This window comes from Aphelocoma coerulescens, chromosome 6 (assembly GCF_041296385.1).
Source record: "Aphelocoma coerulescens isolate FSJ_1873_10779 chromosome 6, UR_Acoe_1.0, whole genome shotgun sequence".
Taxonomy (NCBI): Eukaryota; Metazoa; Chordata; class Aves; order Passeriformes; family Corvidae; genus Aphelocoma; species Aphelocoma coerulescens.
The window spans coordinates 35,976,499-35,991,326 of NC_091020.1; the positions used below are offsets into that span (position 1 = coordinate 35,976,499).

The following is a 14,828-nucleotide window of genomic DNA, read 5'->3' on the forward strand; positions in this document are numbered from 1 at the left end:
GTGCCCATAGGAAGTCTGGATTTTTAGCTACTGTTTAAGTTTCTTTTCTTCTAAAAGTGCCGGTGAGGCTCAGTCCTGTCATCCACTTCCTCTTACAACCGCCGCCGACTTCAAAGGAAATCCTGCTGGCAAAATAGCTACAGAATTGTGTCAGGAGTTTATTTGCTCCCAAGATTAGATAATTAATGAAGATAGAATATTAAAATTACATTTACATAAAGCTAAGGGTAATCTTAAAGCGTTCTATTATTTTGTAAATGACCCGAAGTTTGTAACTCATTTATAATGATGAATCAGGAGATGAGGCCTTTCAAATGAGGAAGTACAATTTATAATCTCACTTTCCTTCATTATTTATTCATCCTGCTGTTGAATCATCTGCTCCTCAAAACCTGAAAAGCCACGGAGCTCCCTTTACCTGCCAGCATTATCCTAGAAGGAAACCAAGTTTTGTGTTTGAGTCAGTCCCAATCACAGCGTGAGGGGAGCTCCACACAGATCCTTTTCTTGGGCCCAGTTAGTCTGAAATTCGTAAAGTCCCAGAATGGTTTGGGTGGGAAGGGACCTTAAGAATCATCCACTTCACCCCCCCGCCATGGGCAGGGACACCTCCCACTGTCCCAGGCTGCTCCCAGCCCCAATGTCCAGCCTGGCCTTGGGCACTGCCAGGGATCCAGGGGCAGCCCCAGCTGCTCTGGGCACCCTGTGCCAGGGCCTGCCCACCCTCCCAGGGAACAATTCCTTCCCAATATCCTGTCTATCCCTGCCCTCCTGCAGCTGAAGGCCATAAATTCCACACAACCTTTGCTGTCTGGCTTTCCCTTCAGGCTCAGACTTTGCTACACCTGAATTACTGAAGATGTAGTGATAGCAAAACCAGACATTTTCTATTTTCAGCATAAACCCATGGAAATATTGATTCCTTTCCACTCTGGTGCTGTATTTGTGGCAGTGCCCTGAACAATTGCCACCGTATGAACTCATTGTTTTGCTCCTTTCAAAACAAGCCTCTCACCCAGCAGAGCTTTATTTAAAGCCCATTGTCCATTTCTGGGTGCAGCAATTTCCCACCCCTCACACCAAGGAGGAATTTTCAGCACACAAACTTGGCTGCCCCTGGATCCCTGGCAGTGTCCAAGGCCAGGCTGGACATTGGGGCTGGGAGCAGCCTGGGACAGTGGGAGGTGTCCCTGCCATGGCAGGGGTGGATCGGGATGAGCTTTGAGGTCCCTTCCACCCAAACCATTCCAGGATTTTATTCCAAGCCTGGTGTGCAGACAAGGCCCTCAGTGGGCACCAAGGGCTCAGGAGGATCCCCCCCAAGGAAATCAAGTCCTTAATCCAAAGGCTGCTCCAGGAGCATTCCCTCATCCCAAGTAGGAACAATAAGACCCCCAAATTCCTTGCTGTAAGAGCTGGCACTAAACCCGACCCACCCCGCTGCTCTTCAGCACAGACAGCAACACTGGGGTCGAGAAATGACAGAGGAAAACTTCTCTCCCCTTCCCTAAAGTAACTGCCCCGGTCTGGGGAGGTGATTTGCTGCTCACAGGGACTGAGAAAGCAAAGCCTGGACAGGGCAGGATTTTGTGACTCAGCTTTTACCAGAACTGGAACGACTTCAACAGGGTGCTCAGCACAAGTAATGTAACCCCAGCCATAAATCCAGACAGAAAACACGGAAAGTTATTTACTAACTACCCTAAATTATCCAATCTTTAGTGCAATAGCCTCTCTTCATCAAAGAACTCAAGCCAGCTATTTCCCTTTCCTTACAGACTCTTCTAAAAATTACTTAGAATTCTTTTCCTTCTCGGCTTTGCTCAGAAATGCATATTTTAAAAGCTTCCCAGGCTCTTTCCTTGCTGAGCTACTGAGTCAGGGACTGAAGCATCTGGCACTTGCTGGGATTTTCCAGCTGGAGGTGCTGAGTTCAGAGAACTTAACTTTTATTTAAAGGCTTTTTTACGTTCAAGACTCAAACAAACCGGCGCCCTGTGTGTGTAGTGAGTGCTGAGGGATCGGAGATGGATTCCTGCCCCTCTCCTTGTGCCCGTGAAGATGAGGGTGGTGGGGGTGAAGGCTGGTGCTCAGGAAGGTGTTCATGAGCAGAGGGAGGACTTGGAAGGGGATCTGGGAGGCTCAGGGAAGATCTCAGCTGTGTGATTTTAGCTGTGCTCTGCCCTGCTGAGGGGTTGTAATGGAATATTCACATTCCACTTGTGTCTTGTTATTCCCAGGGCATGGACAAGCCTGGCTTAGGGCACCACTGACAAAGGGAGAGGTGTGTTGACATCTCTTTATTAATTAAGGGCTAATTCACAAATTAGGATTCAAGCTGTGGCTGTCCCTGGATCCCTGGCAGTGCCCAAGGCCAGGCTGGACATTGGGGCTGGGAGCAGCCTGGGACAGTGGGAGGTGTCCCTGCCATGGCAGGGGTGGCACTGGATGGGCTTTGGGGTCCCTTCCAACCCAAACCATTCTGGGATTCCATGTAATTAAGAGGAAAATATTAATGGTTTGAGGGGGAAAAGCTTCCTAATGAGCTGGATGGAGTTTTGAGCACGGCTGGATTTGGAACAACTGGAAAGGGGAGGGAAGTACAACAGGAAGTGGGTGTTCAAGTCCTGATACGATTTGATTAATCAGTGACCATGGTGCCTGCCCAGAACCATCAGTGGCCAGCACGAGGTGACAACACAGCTGGTGGAGAGAGATCCCACGTGGAATCTGCACCTGGGGAAACCTCAGGCTCATTTCACAGCGCTGGCTCCATAGATCAGGAAAAACCTTCCTGCTTCTGTAGGTCTGTGTTCCATCTGCAGCCTTCCTGAAACTTCACAGGCCTCTCACTGTGCAATTAGAGGAGGATTTTAGTCTGATTATACATTAAAAACTCCCCTCTCCAAAGAAACTCAAAGATCAGAGACATTTTCTTTCAAGTATTACACTGAAATTTGAACGCTCCTGCTGCTTATTACAAAATGCTTCTGCAAGGCACTGTGCAACTCTTAGACTTGATACTTTTATTGCTAGAATTGTTTTCTTTTCTCTATAAATCCCAGCATTTCGCTTCTATACCCTTCTTTTTTACGGAAATGTTGTTAGGGAAGTTTTAGTCACAGCTTGAGCAGGATGCACAGTCACAAGCCACTGCTGTGGGTGCATTAACAGGACTACGAGAACCACAACCAAACACAAAATAAATGACATGTTTGTCCTTCAGCTGGGTGAAAATGGGAATGCAAAGTCTAGAGTCTTATTTTTCCTGATCCCCACGATTCTCTAATCTTATCAAATATACATTCCCATATTCCAAGGCAGCCTGATAAAGCAGCTTGCTAGAAATAAGTTGCATTAGACTGTGTAGAGCACATTTTCCTAGGAAATCCAATTTCACAATCGTGTTCTGGTGACATTTAGCCATTGCTTAGTGCAGTGAGGGCTCCTTGGATATTTGAGACACTGAGTCCTGTGGCAGCAGGACCAGGGCAGGGATTGTCCCCTGTGCCACCACAGGGACCTCGAGGGCTGAGTCCAGCGCTGGATCCTCACTCCAGGAGAGCCCTGGAGGGGCTGGAGCATGTCCAGGGCAGGGAACGGAGCTGGGAAGGGGCTGGAGCCCCAGGAGCGGCTGAGGGAGCTGGAAAGGGGCTCAGCCTGGAGCAAAGGAGGCTCAGGGGGGACCTTGTGGCTCTGCACAAGTCCCTGACAGGAGGGGGCAGCCGGGGGGGTCGGGCTCTGCTCCCAGGGAACAGGGACAGGAGGAGAGGGAACGGCCTCAGGCTGGGCCAGGGGAGGCTCAGGGTGGACAGCAGCAGGAATTTCCCCATGGAAAGGGTGCTCAGGCCTTGGCAGGGGCTGCCCAGGGAGGTTTGGAGTGCCCATCCCTGGAGGTGTCCAGGGAATTCCTGGAGGTGGCACTCAGGGCTCTGGGCTGGGGACAGGGTGGGGATGGAACAGTCACAGGCTGGACTCCATGGGCTGGGAGGGCTTTTCCAACCTCAGTGATCCTGCCCATCCCATTCCTCAGACCCCACTCTTTCCTGGGGATGCAGCCTTGCCTTACAGCCCGCTCCCTGCTCACCCTTTGAAGGCAGGGAAAGGACCACTCCCCACTAAAGCCCAGACTCCCAGCAAATCCCAGATTCCCAGAAGCTGCCTGGCCACGGCACAGCTGCAGAGGGAGCCAGGGCTGTCCCTGTTTTTCTGGGAGTGGAGGTGCCTCCAGGTTCATAAATCTGTATGCAGTAGTAGGGGTTCTCTAACAGCAATTCATTTTAATTATGTGAGACATAAAAAGACCACCTACAGATGAGACAATACAGCTGTAAGATTCTCAAGGTTACTGTGGGGAATACTTCATAACTGAAGTATGTTTTCCCTGAGGAATTCGACTACCATTTGATTTAATTTTTAATTTTTACATTTTAATCAAAAATAGATCAAATGGTGGTGTTCTCCCCTGGGAACCATACTTCAGATATGAAGCAGTCCGTGTTCCTTTTAAATATGTAAAGCTGCCATTTATGTATAACTCATGAATGACACCCTGTGTTGCAAGCAAATATCACGCGGCGATTTCGGGATTGTTGCAGTAACAACACCATAATCACACACAAACATCCCCCACCTGCCTCCACAGAGCCAGCAGCACCACAGGGAGGCCGTGGGAGCTGATCCAGCCCATCCTGAGGGTAAGGAAGAGCCCCATGGATGGAAGATGTGCTGATCCCACGTCCCGTGGGATGGAGCGCCAGGAGAGGAACTGCTCTGGGAGCTGGGCTTGGAAACTCCGGGTCAGGAGCACAGATTGGAACATCAGAGCCAAGCACAACGAGCTCCAGGCGTGGGAGAAGGCTGGAGAGGGACTGGGGACAAGGGCTGGAGGGACAGGACCCAGGGAATGGCTTCCCAGTGCCAGAGGGCAGGGCTGGATGGGAGATTGGGAAGGAATTGTTCCCTGGGAGGGTGGGCAGGCCCTGGCACAGGGTGCCCAGAGCAGCTGGGGCTGCCCCTGGATCCCTGGCAGTGCCCAAGGCCAGGCTGGACATTGGGGCTGGGAGCAGCCTGGCACAGTGGGAGGTGTCCCTGCCATGGCAGGGGTGGCACTGGGTGGGCTTTGGGGTCCCTCCAACCCAAACCAGTCTGGGATCCTGTGACAAGAAACAGCCTCAAGCTGTGCCAGGGGAGGCTCAGGGTGGATATTGGGGAAATTCCTTCCTGGAAAGGGCTGCCCAGCCCTGGCAGAGCTGCCCAGGGCAGGGGTGGAGTCCCCATTCCTGGAGGGATTTAACAGCCCTGTGGATGTGGCACCTGGGGACATGGGGCAGTGGTGGCCTTGGCACTGCTGGGATGGTTGGACTCCATGGTCTGAGAGCTTTTCCAACCTCAACAATTCTGTGACTCTGCTGGGTCTTTCTGGGATTTTTTATTTTTCTGTGCTTTTAAACATTGTGGCCAATGCTTTTCTTGCTTCCTGGAGCTGGGAACAACTCAGGAAGGGAGAGCAATGGCTGAGTCCTGATGTCCCTGGGGTTGAGGAGGCCGATGGATCCCCGGCCAAGCCACTTGTCACCTCTGGGAAAGGTGGGAGAGAAGGAACAGCTGCTGCCAAAGGCTCCAAACTCTGCCTGTGCAGTTTAATTCTCAGGAAAAGTCACCCTGGTCAAAGCTCCATCCCCAGTCCTGCTCACAGCACCAAGTCCAGCTCTGTGTGGACACCAGGGATCCTGAGTGGAAGCTTGATGTGGGAGAAGATGCCCAGTGTGAGTGTTAATTTGATAATTAGAGGCAGTAATCAAGGCAAACCCAGAGTTATTTATGTGACTACGAATCTGCTAACACAGGGTATCACATCACGCTCCCAGGAGAGCTGCTGAGGTTTTAAGCAACTAATTTAGACATAAACACCACGGATTTTAAATCTACTCAATAAATTATAATATTTAAAATAAACAAAAATAAATTTAAATATATTAACTGTATTCATTTCAACATGTAAGTCTTGGCTTGTCAGATCCAGGTTGCCTTTAAACCCCACTTATCCCAATATTTTGATTTACCATCTTTTTTTGGGAGTCAAGATGCCAAATGGACCTGTAATTACCATCAAATTACGCAACTAAACCTACTACAAAGATTTTACATGACATAAATAATATCCTTCTTATCCTCTCAGAGGTTTGATTTACCTTTATTCCTCAGTGTCCTCAGAAATCACTCAAGGAATAACACAACCAGACAATTCCATGCTGCAGCCCAAGTGGTGTTTAATGCTTCTGCTTTTGTAAGGAACAATTTACAAAATACAAAGTTAAAAATAACAATTAGATCCTTTTAACCTGAATTAAAACCAGGCCAGGGGCCTTTCTGTCTATGTACAGGTAAATAAAGCATCACTCTGCTTATTCTGTGTACAAACCCCAGCAGTAGGAAGTAGAAAGATTATAACTTTTTTCAAGAAAACAAAATTTCAGAGTGCTGCAAGGCATACAAAAATAATTCTGTGGTTCCACTGCAGATTTGACACAAATCTGCTTTAAAGGAATATTCACTGTCCCAGCCTGTGCCAGCTTTATGATCCTGGAAAATCCCAAAATAAAGTACAAACATATCTATTTAAAAAAATATCACTATTAAAAGCCTTCCTTGGAGCAGACAATTGAACTCGAATTTGTTTCCAGCCTGGCTGATTTATAAAAGCTCAACTCAGTGCTAACTGCAACTCCACACACAGCACGGGAAGGATTCTAGGACTGCAAAAATCCTTTGCCTGAGGATTTCGCAGCCTGATAACCCTCAAAATTAACCTTTAAGAGGTTAATTAACCTGTCATTAGATTTGTGCCAATAAAAGCCTGCTGGATGATGAGGTCAAGCCTTTTTAAACAGATTTTTTTGGGATTTAAATGTAAGCTTCAATGGGATTTTTCCTGGCCTTCACAGCTGCAAAGCCACTTAAAAAACTAAAATTTGTGTCCTCCCATTCCTGCCTGTGGCCCTGTACAAGGAGCATTTTCCAAAGGAGCACATTCCAAGGGAATCAGGACTGTTGGGAAAACCTTTGGAATCAACACAACCTCTGGCCCAGTCCCAGGTGAAGCCTGGGCCCAAGGCCAGCTCAACTGAGCCAGTCTAAAACAATAAATCAGCCTTTTCTTGTCCTTTTTAAACAAATCCTGAGCTACCTAAAAATTAAACCAACCATTTCTTGTCCCTTTTAGACAAATCCTGAGCTACCCGAGGAGCAGGAGCCTTTTGAGCAGATGTAAAATTGCAGATAATTGTGCCCTGAGTGGCACCAGGGCAGTGGGGCTGTGCTGAGCCAGGCAGGGCAGTGCAGGATCCAGGACCCAGCTGCATCCTCAGGATTGCAGCAGGAAAGCAGAGCTGCTCCTCGGCCTCCTCTCCAGCTCTAGAAGCCCAGGATGTGGCTGAAGTGGCCCTGCAATGACAAAATTCCAGGTCACTACAAAGGAGCTCAGTCTTCATTTTCAAATTTTATTTTAAATTGCTAAGTATCACCACAAATATTCCTTTTTTTTTTTTTCTCCAGGGATTAGTGGACACCTAAAAAACCTGGATATAAAGAGACTGATTTGACCATGACTGAATGATGAAATTAGCTTTGCACATGAAGTTAAAACAGACCCCTAGAGAACACAACTGAGACAATTTTAGCATCATTCTTGAACACCTTCTTCTCCCATTAAATGTTTAAAGGTTTTAAGGATAGAACAGGAATTTACCCTTTGGGTGGCACTTTTATTTTAAACTCGAGTCTGCATTTGTTTATATCTATTTTCTCTATTTATATTGTTTATTTATATTTTTGTCTGGTTTTATATTCATTTTCTATTTGCTGTCTCTGTTTAAAGAACTCTCAGTAATACTTTTAGAACCAAAAAAATCCTTAAATTATCAGGTAACAGAAAAATCTCCCCAGTGATGGTGATGTTCTTCCTGCCCCAAATCCAACCCGGTTTCCCTCTAATTAACACCACTTGATTATTCCTTCTTCCATACTCTTATTATTTTAAGAAGATAGTTTACTATTATAACTCCTACCAAATGTATTTCTTCTTATTATCTGTTACATTCCTGGCCAAAATAATTGCTTGTCTGAAGAGACCACAATGAAAGCCAGGCAGAAACATATTTAAAATCAAAAACAAATTGAAAAACTTGATTTGAGCAAAGCATTTTCTATTTCAACTCCACAATCCGAAACTAAGGAAGAAGTTTAGTGAGAAGCTCTACAAGGCCTCCAGATTTTTGTTGTCCTACCCTGAGTTTCTGTATTAAAAGCACTGAGCACTCAAAGTACGAAAAATCTTTGAGATTCCAGTTGTTTTCCTTGTTCCTTCCAGCTGCCACTGAAAAGCATTTAAAGGTGACAAGAACAGGTCCCAAACAGTCCCAACCTTCCACAGATAAATGTTCTGGAAGAGGTGAATGGTGCCTCCTGCAGTTTTTATCTCCAGCTCATGATCAGACCCGTTAAAAACCCGTCAGGCTGAAATGGTGTTATTTTATTCCGTTATTATTTGGAGTGGTGATATTTGTACTCAGTCTTGATAACTCCACATGAAGTGGTCACTGACACAGAAGAATTTTACGAACTCTGCTGTCCCTGTAATTTTGGAATGCTACAGAACTTCCTCCTGTGCCAGTTTGGGATTTAATCCCCCAATATTCCTTTCTTTTTTGGGTTTTAATCCCTGAGATGTTCCGCAGAAGAGATGTGTGGGAAATTCCAACTGGTGACCCACACAGAGTGGTTTCCATATTCCCACAGTCAGCCCTGGGTCTGGTTCCCACTTTAAAGATGACCAAAATTAATTAACACAATCAATGTCTGTTCAGCCACAGCTCCTGATGGAAACTTTGCCTTTAGTTCCATAAATCAGAGATTTTGCTATGAACATCCAGCATTTCCTCACACCTCTTCTCACTGTGGCTCTGGAAGGAGCAATATTTTCGGGCTGTAGTTACTCCTTTAAAAGGAAATATCCAATTACAGAAAAAAAAATAGGAGATAGAAGGCAATTCCTGAGTATTTTGTTATGATCCAGTGTATCAAGGACAACTAAAATTGGAGTATAGGAAGTGTTGTGTTATTGTTTGCTTCAGTTACTTCCCAAATTCTGCTTTTTAGAGGGAAATTGTGAAAAATGTGTTGAGAGTCTCCAGATTTTCCAGCTGCTGCTGGAAACATTAATTTGTGCTCTGCTGAAATGCTACATCCATCTCCTTTTTTACAAATTTCCATGCTTTATTCCTGAGCAATGCAATTGTGGGGGGTGTTAATTTTATGGTTTATGATCTAATTCTGAAGAACAAGTCCCAGTCTTTTTTGTCCCAAAAAGCAAATTGCCACACTTACAGATTCTCCAGCAACACATCTTGGACATGGCTGGGAAGTGCCTTTGCTCCCATGATTTTCCAAAATCTGAGGAACAAAGCCAGACACAAATCCATCAAAAAATAAAAAAAGAGGGCAATTATCTGCAGCTATATTATAAAATGTATTTCAAAAGTGATCTTGTAACAAACACGTGGACAGTGGGAACTTACCATGGAATTCTGCTTTGTCTTTGCAGCCCAGGGAGCAGAGTCAGGGAGGAATTTCTGCCTGGAATCCAGATCCATGGCACAATCCATGAGCTGGGTACCAGCCTCCCGTGGGATGGTGTCCATCAGTCTGCACACCCGCTTCTGGAAGCACCAAAAGCAATATTTACATTGATGCACAGGGCCCAAATTTTCAGCATTTTCCTCCCAAGGATCTCACATCCATTGGGAAGAACACCAAGTGAACAATGAGGCATTAGGGCAGGACCCCAAGATTTTGGATTTCCCACTGCACCTCACGCTGGGAGAGCAGGGAATTCTTTATCTCACACCTCTCTGTGCCTCAGTTCCATAAATTCCCACTGGGAAAAGGCATCCTTCAGCCTCCATTAGAGCAGGAGTTGGGATGGTGCTTAGCAAAGGAGCAGAGCAGGGGAGTTGTGTGGAACGAGTCATTACAGCCAGGAAACAGAAGGGGAAGCCTGCAGCCAAGTCAGGCAGGATGGGAACATCCTTTGAGAAGGGTTTTGTACCTTTCCCTGGACACTGGCAGCTCTTCCCAGCTTTCCAGTGCTACATAATCCACTCACATCCCACCGCTGAAGCTCTGCCCTGAGCTCTGCCCAGGACCGAGTGATGTTTGGATATCCTGGGAACCAAAGGGCTGAGCTGAGTCCTCACAGTGCTGGGTGATCCCTCACAAGACCAGGGATTCCCAGAAATACTGCTCTGAGCACCACGTTGGGAACTGGGAAGGTTAAGCTGCAAATCCATGGAAAACAATGACTGGAAACCTCCAGAAAAAGATCCCTGGCTTGTGACTGCCCATGGAAGGGAGGATGACCCAAATCCCAGGGCTCCTTGGAATTGCAGCAGCAAATTAACACAATAATGGGAATTACAAAACTGACACAGATTTAGGGTCTGAATCCCAAAGAGACACACACACCTGGGACATTTTTTCCCAAACAAACTTTGTTTAAGGAATCCCAATATTCCATCTCTTTCTCTAGCACGTGATTTCCCAGGAAAAATATGTGCTGGCACAGGACTAACAGAGTACTGAAGCACAGAAACTAAATTTAAAGTTGGAGTAAGTTATGAAGAACCAAAAATGGATCAATACACCAGGAATCTTGGTGGGAAACAGCTGAGATGGGATCACCAGGAAGGAAGGCAGGATATCAGGATGGGAAGGGAATCCAAAAGTGAAATAGGTATTGTAGTAAGGAAGGGAATAATGGGATAAAGGTCTGAGGAGGCCCTCCAAGGAGAGACTGCCTCCCCTGGGAAAACATCCTCCTGCCTTTGCTGCTGGAGAACTCCTCCTTCATTCCAGGGAACGGCAAAGTGGGGCCGCAGAAAACCAGGAAGATGCATGAGATGAGGGGGAACAGGGAAAAATGACTGGATGCCACACATCAGAAGGAATTTGGCTGATTAAAAAGAAACTCCAGGTATTGTTTTGGGGAATTTAAGGTGCTTGGCATCCTTGGCATCAGTGTCAGGAACTCAGCACATAGAGGACACAAACTCATCACACCAATGCCAAGGCAACCTGGGAGAGCTCCTTGCTCCAGGAAGAGTTCAGTCTCTGGAATTGTCTCTTAGGGAAGAAGCAATCAGTGCATCAACCCTGCCTGTGCAGGGAACATCGTGCGGGATCCCGGGAGCCTGTGGCTGATAAGGATCACTGAGCTCCCTGTTCCAAAGGCAAGCAGGGATTGCTTTCCTTAGGGAATGATCTGCTCCATCTAGCCGGGAAATGAGCTGGAGACCAGCAACAGGCAGGAAACAGATCCCTCTGCAGGGAAGTCACTCTCACTTTCTTGTCCAGCTGCGAAATCCTGGAAAATCCCACTTATTTTCACCAATGCTGACAGGATAAAGACCTCACAGATGAAATCACACTGCTGCAAAACCCAGCTCCACTCACCAACCAACCCGAATGCCAGAGGAAGGAGCTGGAGGAAAAGTTCTGGTTTTTTGTTGGGGTATTTCTGGTAAAATTTTAAAGATTTCCCTCGAGTTTAATATGTTCTTGTCATGCAGTTTCTGCTTTTTTACCCCGTTTTTAAAGCCAGGCTGCCTCCTGTTTGGGGCTCCATCAGCCCTGTCCCACAGGTCTAACACAGGTCTCCATACAGCCCAGCTTTCCTTGGATTCCCCATGGAATGATGGCCCTGTGGAGTTGCTCCTTGCTTTTAGGGCCCTGCTCCCTCTGGAAAGATGGCTCTGTTTGGGAAAGCAGAGGGAGCGTGAGATCCATGCAGATCCACATGGAAACTCTGCCTGAAGATCAATCCAAACCAAGACACACTGGGAGCTCTGGCCTTGAAAATCTGATTCTCCTCAAAATCCAAATGCCTTAAAATCCAACTTTCCAACCCAAACCAGTCCGGGATTCTGATTCCTCTCCGTCATCTTGGAGCCAGGAGAGCAGAAATAGATGGAATTAGAGAGGCTGCCTGGTAAAATGGGTTTCAGCCAGAAAAAAAGAAAAAAAAATAAAAAAAGAAAAAAGGAATTAATAGGGGAAAAAAGGAAAGAAGAAAGGGAAAAGAAAAATAAGGGGAGGAAAGGAAAGGAAAGGAAAGGAAAGGAAAGGAAAGGAAAGGAAAGGAAAGGAAAGGAAAGGAAAGGAAAGGAAAGGAAAGGAAAGGAAAGGAAAGGAAAGGAAATTAAAAAGGAATGAAGGAAAAAGAAAAAGAAAAATGGGGGAAACGAAAAATGCAAAAGGAAAAGGAATAAAGAAATAAAAAAATAAAAAGGAAAACAGGGAAAAAGAAAACGAGGGAGAGAACATGCGGAAAAAGAAACGATGGAAAAAATGGGGGGAAAAAAAGAAAAACCCCAAAGCCTGTTGAGCTCAATCCCCGCCCCGGCCGTGCCCGCTCCCGGCGCTCCCGAGCCGGCACCACCCGCGACAGTCGCGACACGGCCCGGGGGGCGAGGGGACCCAGCCCTGCCCGGTTCCGGTTCCCGTTCCCGTTCCCACTCCCGTTCCCACTCCCGTTCCCGTTCCCGTTCCCGTTCCCGTTCCCGACTCACACATTCCGGCTCCCCGGCTCCCCCCGGCCCGAGCGCCCCGCGCCGGCCCCGCACGGGCACCGCGGCCATGGCGGCACCGGCACCGCCCCGGCACCGCCCCAGGACCGCCCCTGGAACGGGACCCGCCCCGGATCCGCCCTGGGACCGCCCCGGGACCTCCCCCAGAACCGGGATCTGCCTCCGGCACCGCCCCAGGACCGCCCCTAGAACGGGATCCACCCCGGATCCGCCCCCGGCACCGCCCCAGGACCGCCCCTAGAACCGGGACCCGCCCCCTGGATCCGCCTGGGAATCCGGCCCCGGTTCGGACGCGGACCCACGGGGGCATCGCAGCCTCTCCGCATCCATCGCGCAGCGCTGAGCCCGGCCCCGCCTGGATCGTGGAATACCCACACTTGGAAAGGACCTCAAAGCCCACCCAGTGCCACCCCTGCCATGGGCAGGGACACCTCCCACTGTCCCAGGCTGCTCCCAGCCCCAATGTCCAGCCTGGCCTTGGGCACTGCCAGGGATCCAGGGGCAGCCCCAGCTGCTCTGGGCACCCTGTGCCAGGGCCTGCCCACCCTCCCAGGGAACAATTCCTTCCCAATATCCCATCCATCCCTGCCCTCTGGCACTGGGAAGCCATTCCCTGTGTCCTGTCCCTCCATGCCTTGTCCCCAGTCCCTCTCCAGCTCTTCTCATCTCCTTCACACACTAGAAGGTCACAATGAGGTCACCCCAGATCCTTCTCCAGGCTGAACAATCCCAACTATCCCAGCCTTTCTTCACAGGGGAGAAGCTCCATCCCTCTCTAATAAAACACTGCTGGTCTTCCCAGCTTTGCTGCACCAAGCACTTTCGCAGGGGAGAACACGGATTGTTCCTGGCATTCGTTCCTTCTGGAGCTTACTCTTCGTTTGGGATCCAGTTGTACTTCCAAGAGATGCTCTGTCACATTCCCTGGGCCCGAGGGTGTATCACAAAAGATAATCCACAGATTCTTCTGGTTTTGATTTTTCCATTTAGCACTTGCCATGCCTGATAGCAGAATAACCAAAATCCGGGTAATCCAGTTTGCAGAACATCCCAAGTCACTGCAGAGCTGGAACCAAACCCAAACCCAGTCACATCAAATCAGATTTATTTAATTATTTCCAAGCCACCTTCCAATTCCACCCCAGAGCCTGCTTATGTGTCCTGCCAGAACAGCTCTGTGGAACGCTTCCCAGCACATATTCCCGGTTAGAGCGGCGGGATGCACTACAAACCCCAGGCATTTTGTGCCACATCCATGTCAGTGTGCCAGCCCACGGCAGGGGATCCCGTCCTGCAGGTGCCAGCTGTGCGCCTGGCTGATGTTGACGTGGATACACCTCCAGATTCCCAGTTCAAGGGATGCACTTTGTCTTCTCCAGGTGAGCCCTGACCCTCGCCAGGATGGGAACAGGGATGTGCTCTGGCTGGCAGAGGGAGCTTGTTGCCCTCCAGGCCATCAACTGGACTTTCCTAATTTTTATCTGACATATTTTGCCCTGGATTTGCAGAGAAATTCCTTTGTACCACCCCAAAATCCCATTTTTAGCTTTGGTTTTGTATCCCGAGAAAGTGAGGACTCCCAAGTCTCATTCTCCTCTCAGCTTTTTCCCCCTTTTTCTGCATCCTTTCTCTGCTGTTAACTCCCTCATTTCACAGAGTTGCAGGTGATTTAAAAGGAGCATAACTTCCCAGAATTATTTGGGTTGGAAGGAACCTCTTGAGACGCTCAAGCCCAAGCCCTTGCTGAAGCAGGATTGTGTCCCAAGGGGAAACTCCTCTTCCAAGGATGGAGATCCCACACCCTCCTCCAGAGTTTGGCCACCCCCACAGAATAAAACTTGTCTGCCTGTGTTCTGTTTACCCTGAATAAACAGATTTAGGAGCCACAAACTCCTCACAGCTTCCCCACATTCCCTGGCACTCCTTGCTGAGTGCTGGGAGTCAGCCTTGGGATTTACAACATTAATTACAATTACAAACCTGTTTGTTCCCTTTTTTGGGACCAAAGCTGAATGAGGTCTTTAGAATTTCACCCAGGCCGTCCATTTTACTGTTTTTGCAGAGGAAAATATCCATATTTCCATGTTTTCCCAGTAAAACTCACCAATATTTTGTTCTATTCCATGTGTACAGCTCAGGAAAACTGGTGACCTGCCAGAACCCTTTCCCACTGCTCTTCACTAA

General features: G+C 48.1%; 1 protein-coding gene across 2 annotated transcripts; it reads right to left on the reverse strand.

The window, feature by feature from the left end:
• Window positions 1-6,252: 6,252 nt before the first annotated feature.
• On the reverse strand, window positions 6,253-12,714 carry C6H10orf143 (chromosome 6 C10orf143 homolog). 2 transcript variants are annotated; one of them, XM_069020291.1, is made up of 4 exons: window positions 12,627-12,714; window positions 9,579-9,719; window positions 9,388-9,453; window positions 6,253-7,446 (listed from the first exon to the last, which is right to left on the reverse strand). In XM_069020291.1, exons 1-4 carry the CDS (start codon window positions 12,693-12,695, stop codon window positions 7,417-7,419), a joined length of 306 nt encoding a protein of 101 aa, XP_068876392.1. In that variant the 5' UTR covers window positions 12,696-12,714; the 3' UTR covers window positions 6,253-7,416. The 2 variants fall into 2 exon arrangements, with proteins under 2 accessions (XP_068876392.1, XP_068876393.1); XM_069020292.1 differs by lacking the exon at window positions 12,627-12,714 and adding an exon at window positions 10,525-11,112.
• Window positions 12,715-14,828: the final 2,114 nt, after the last annotated feature.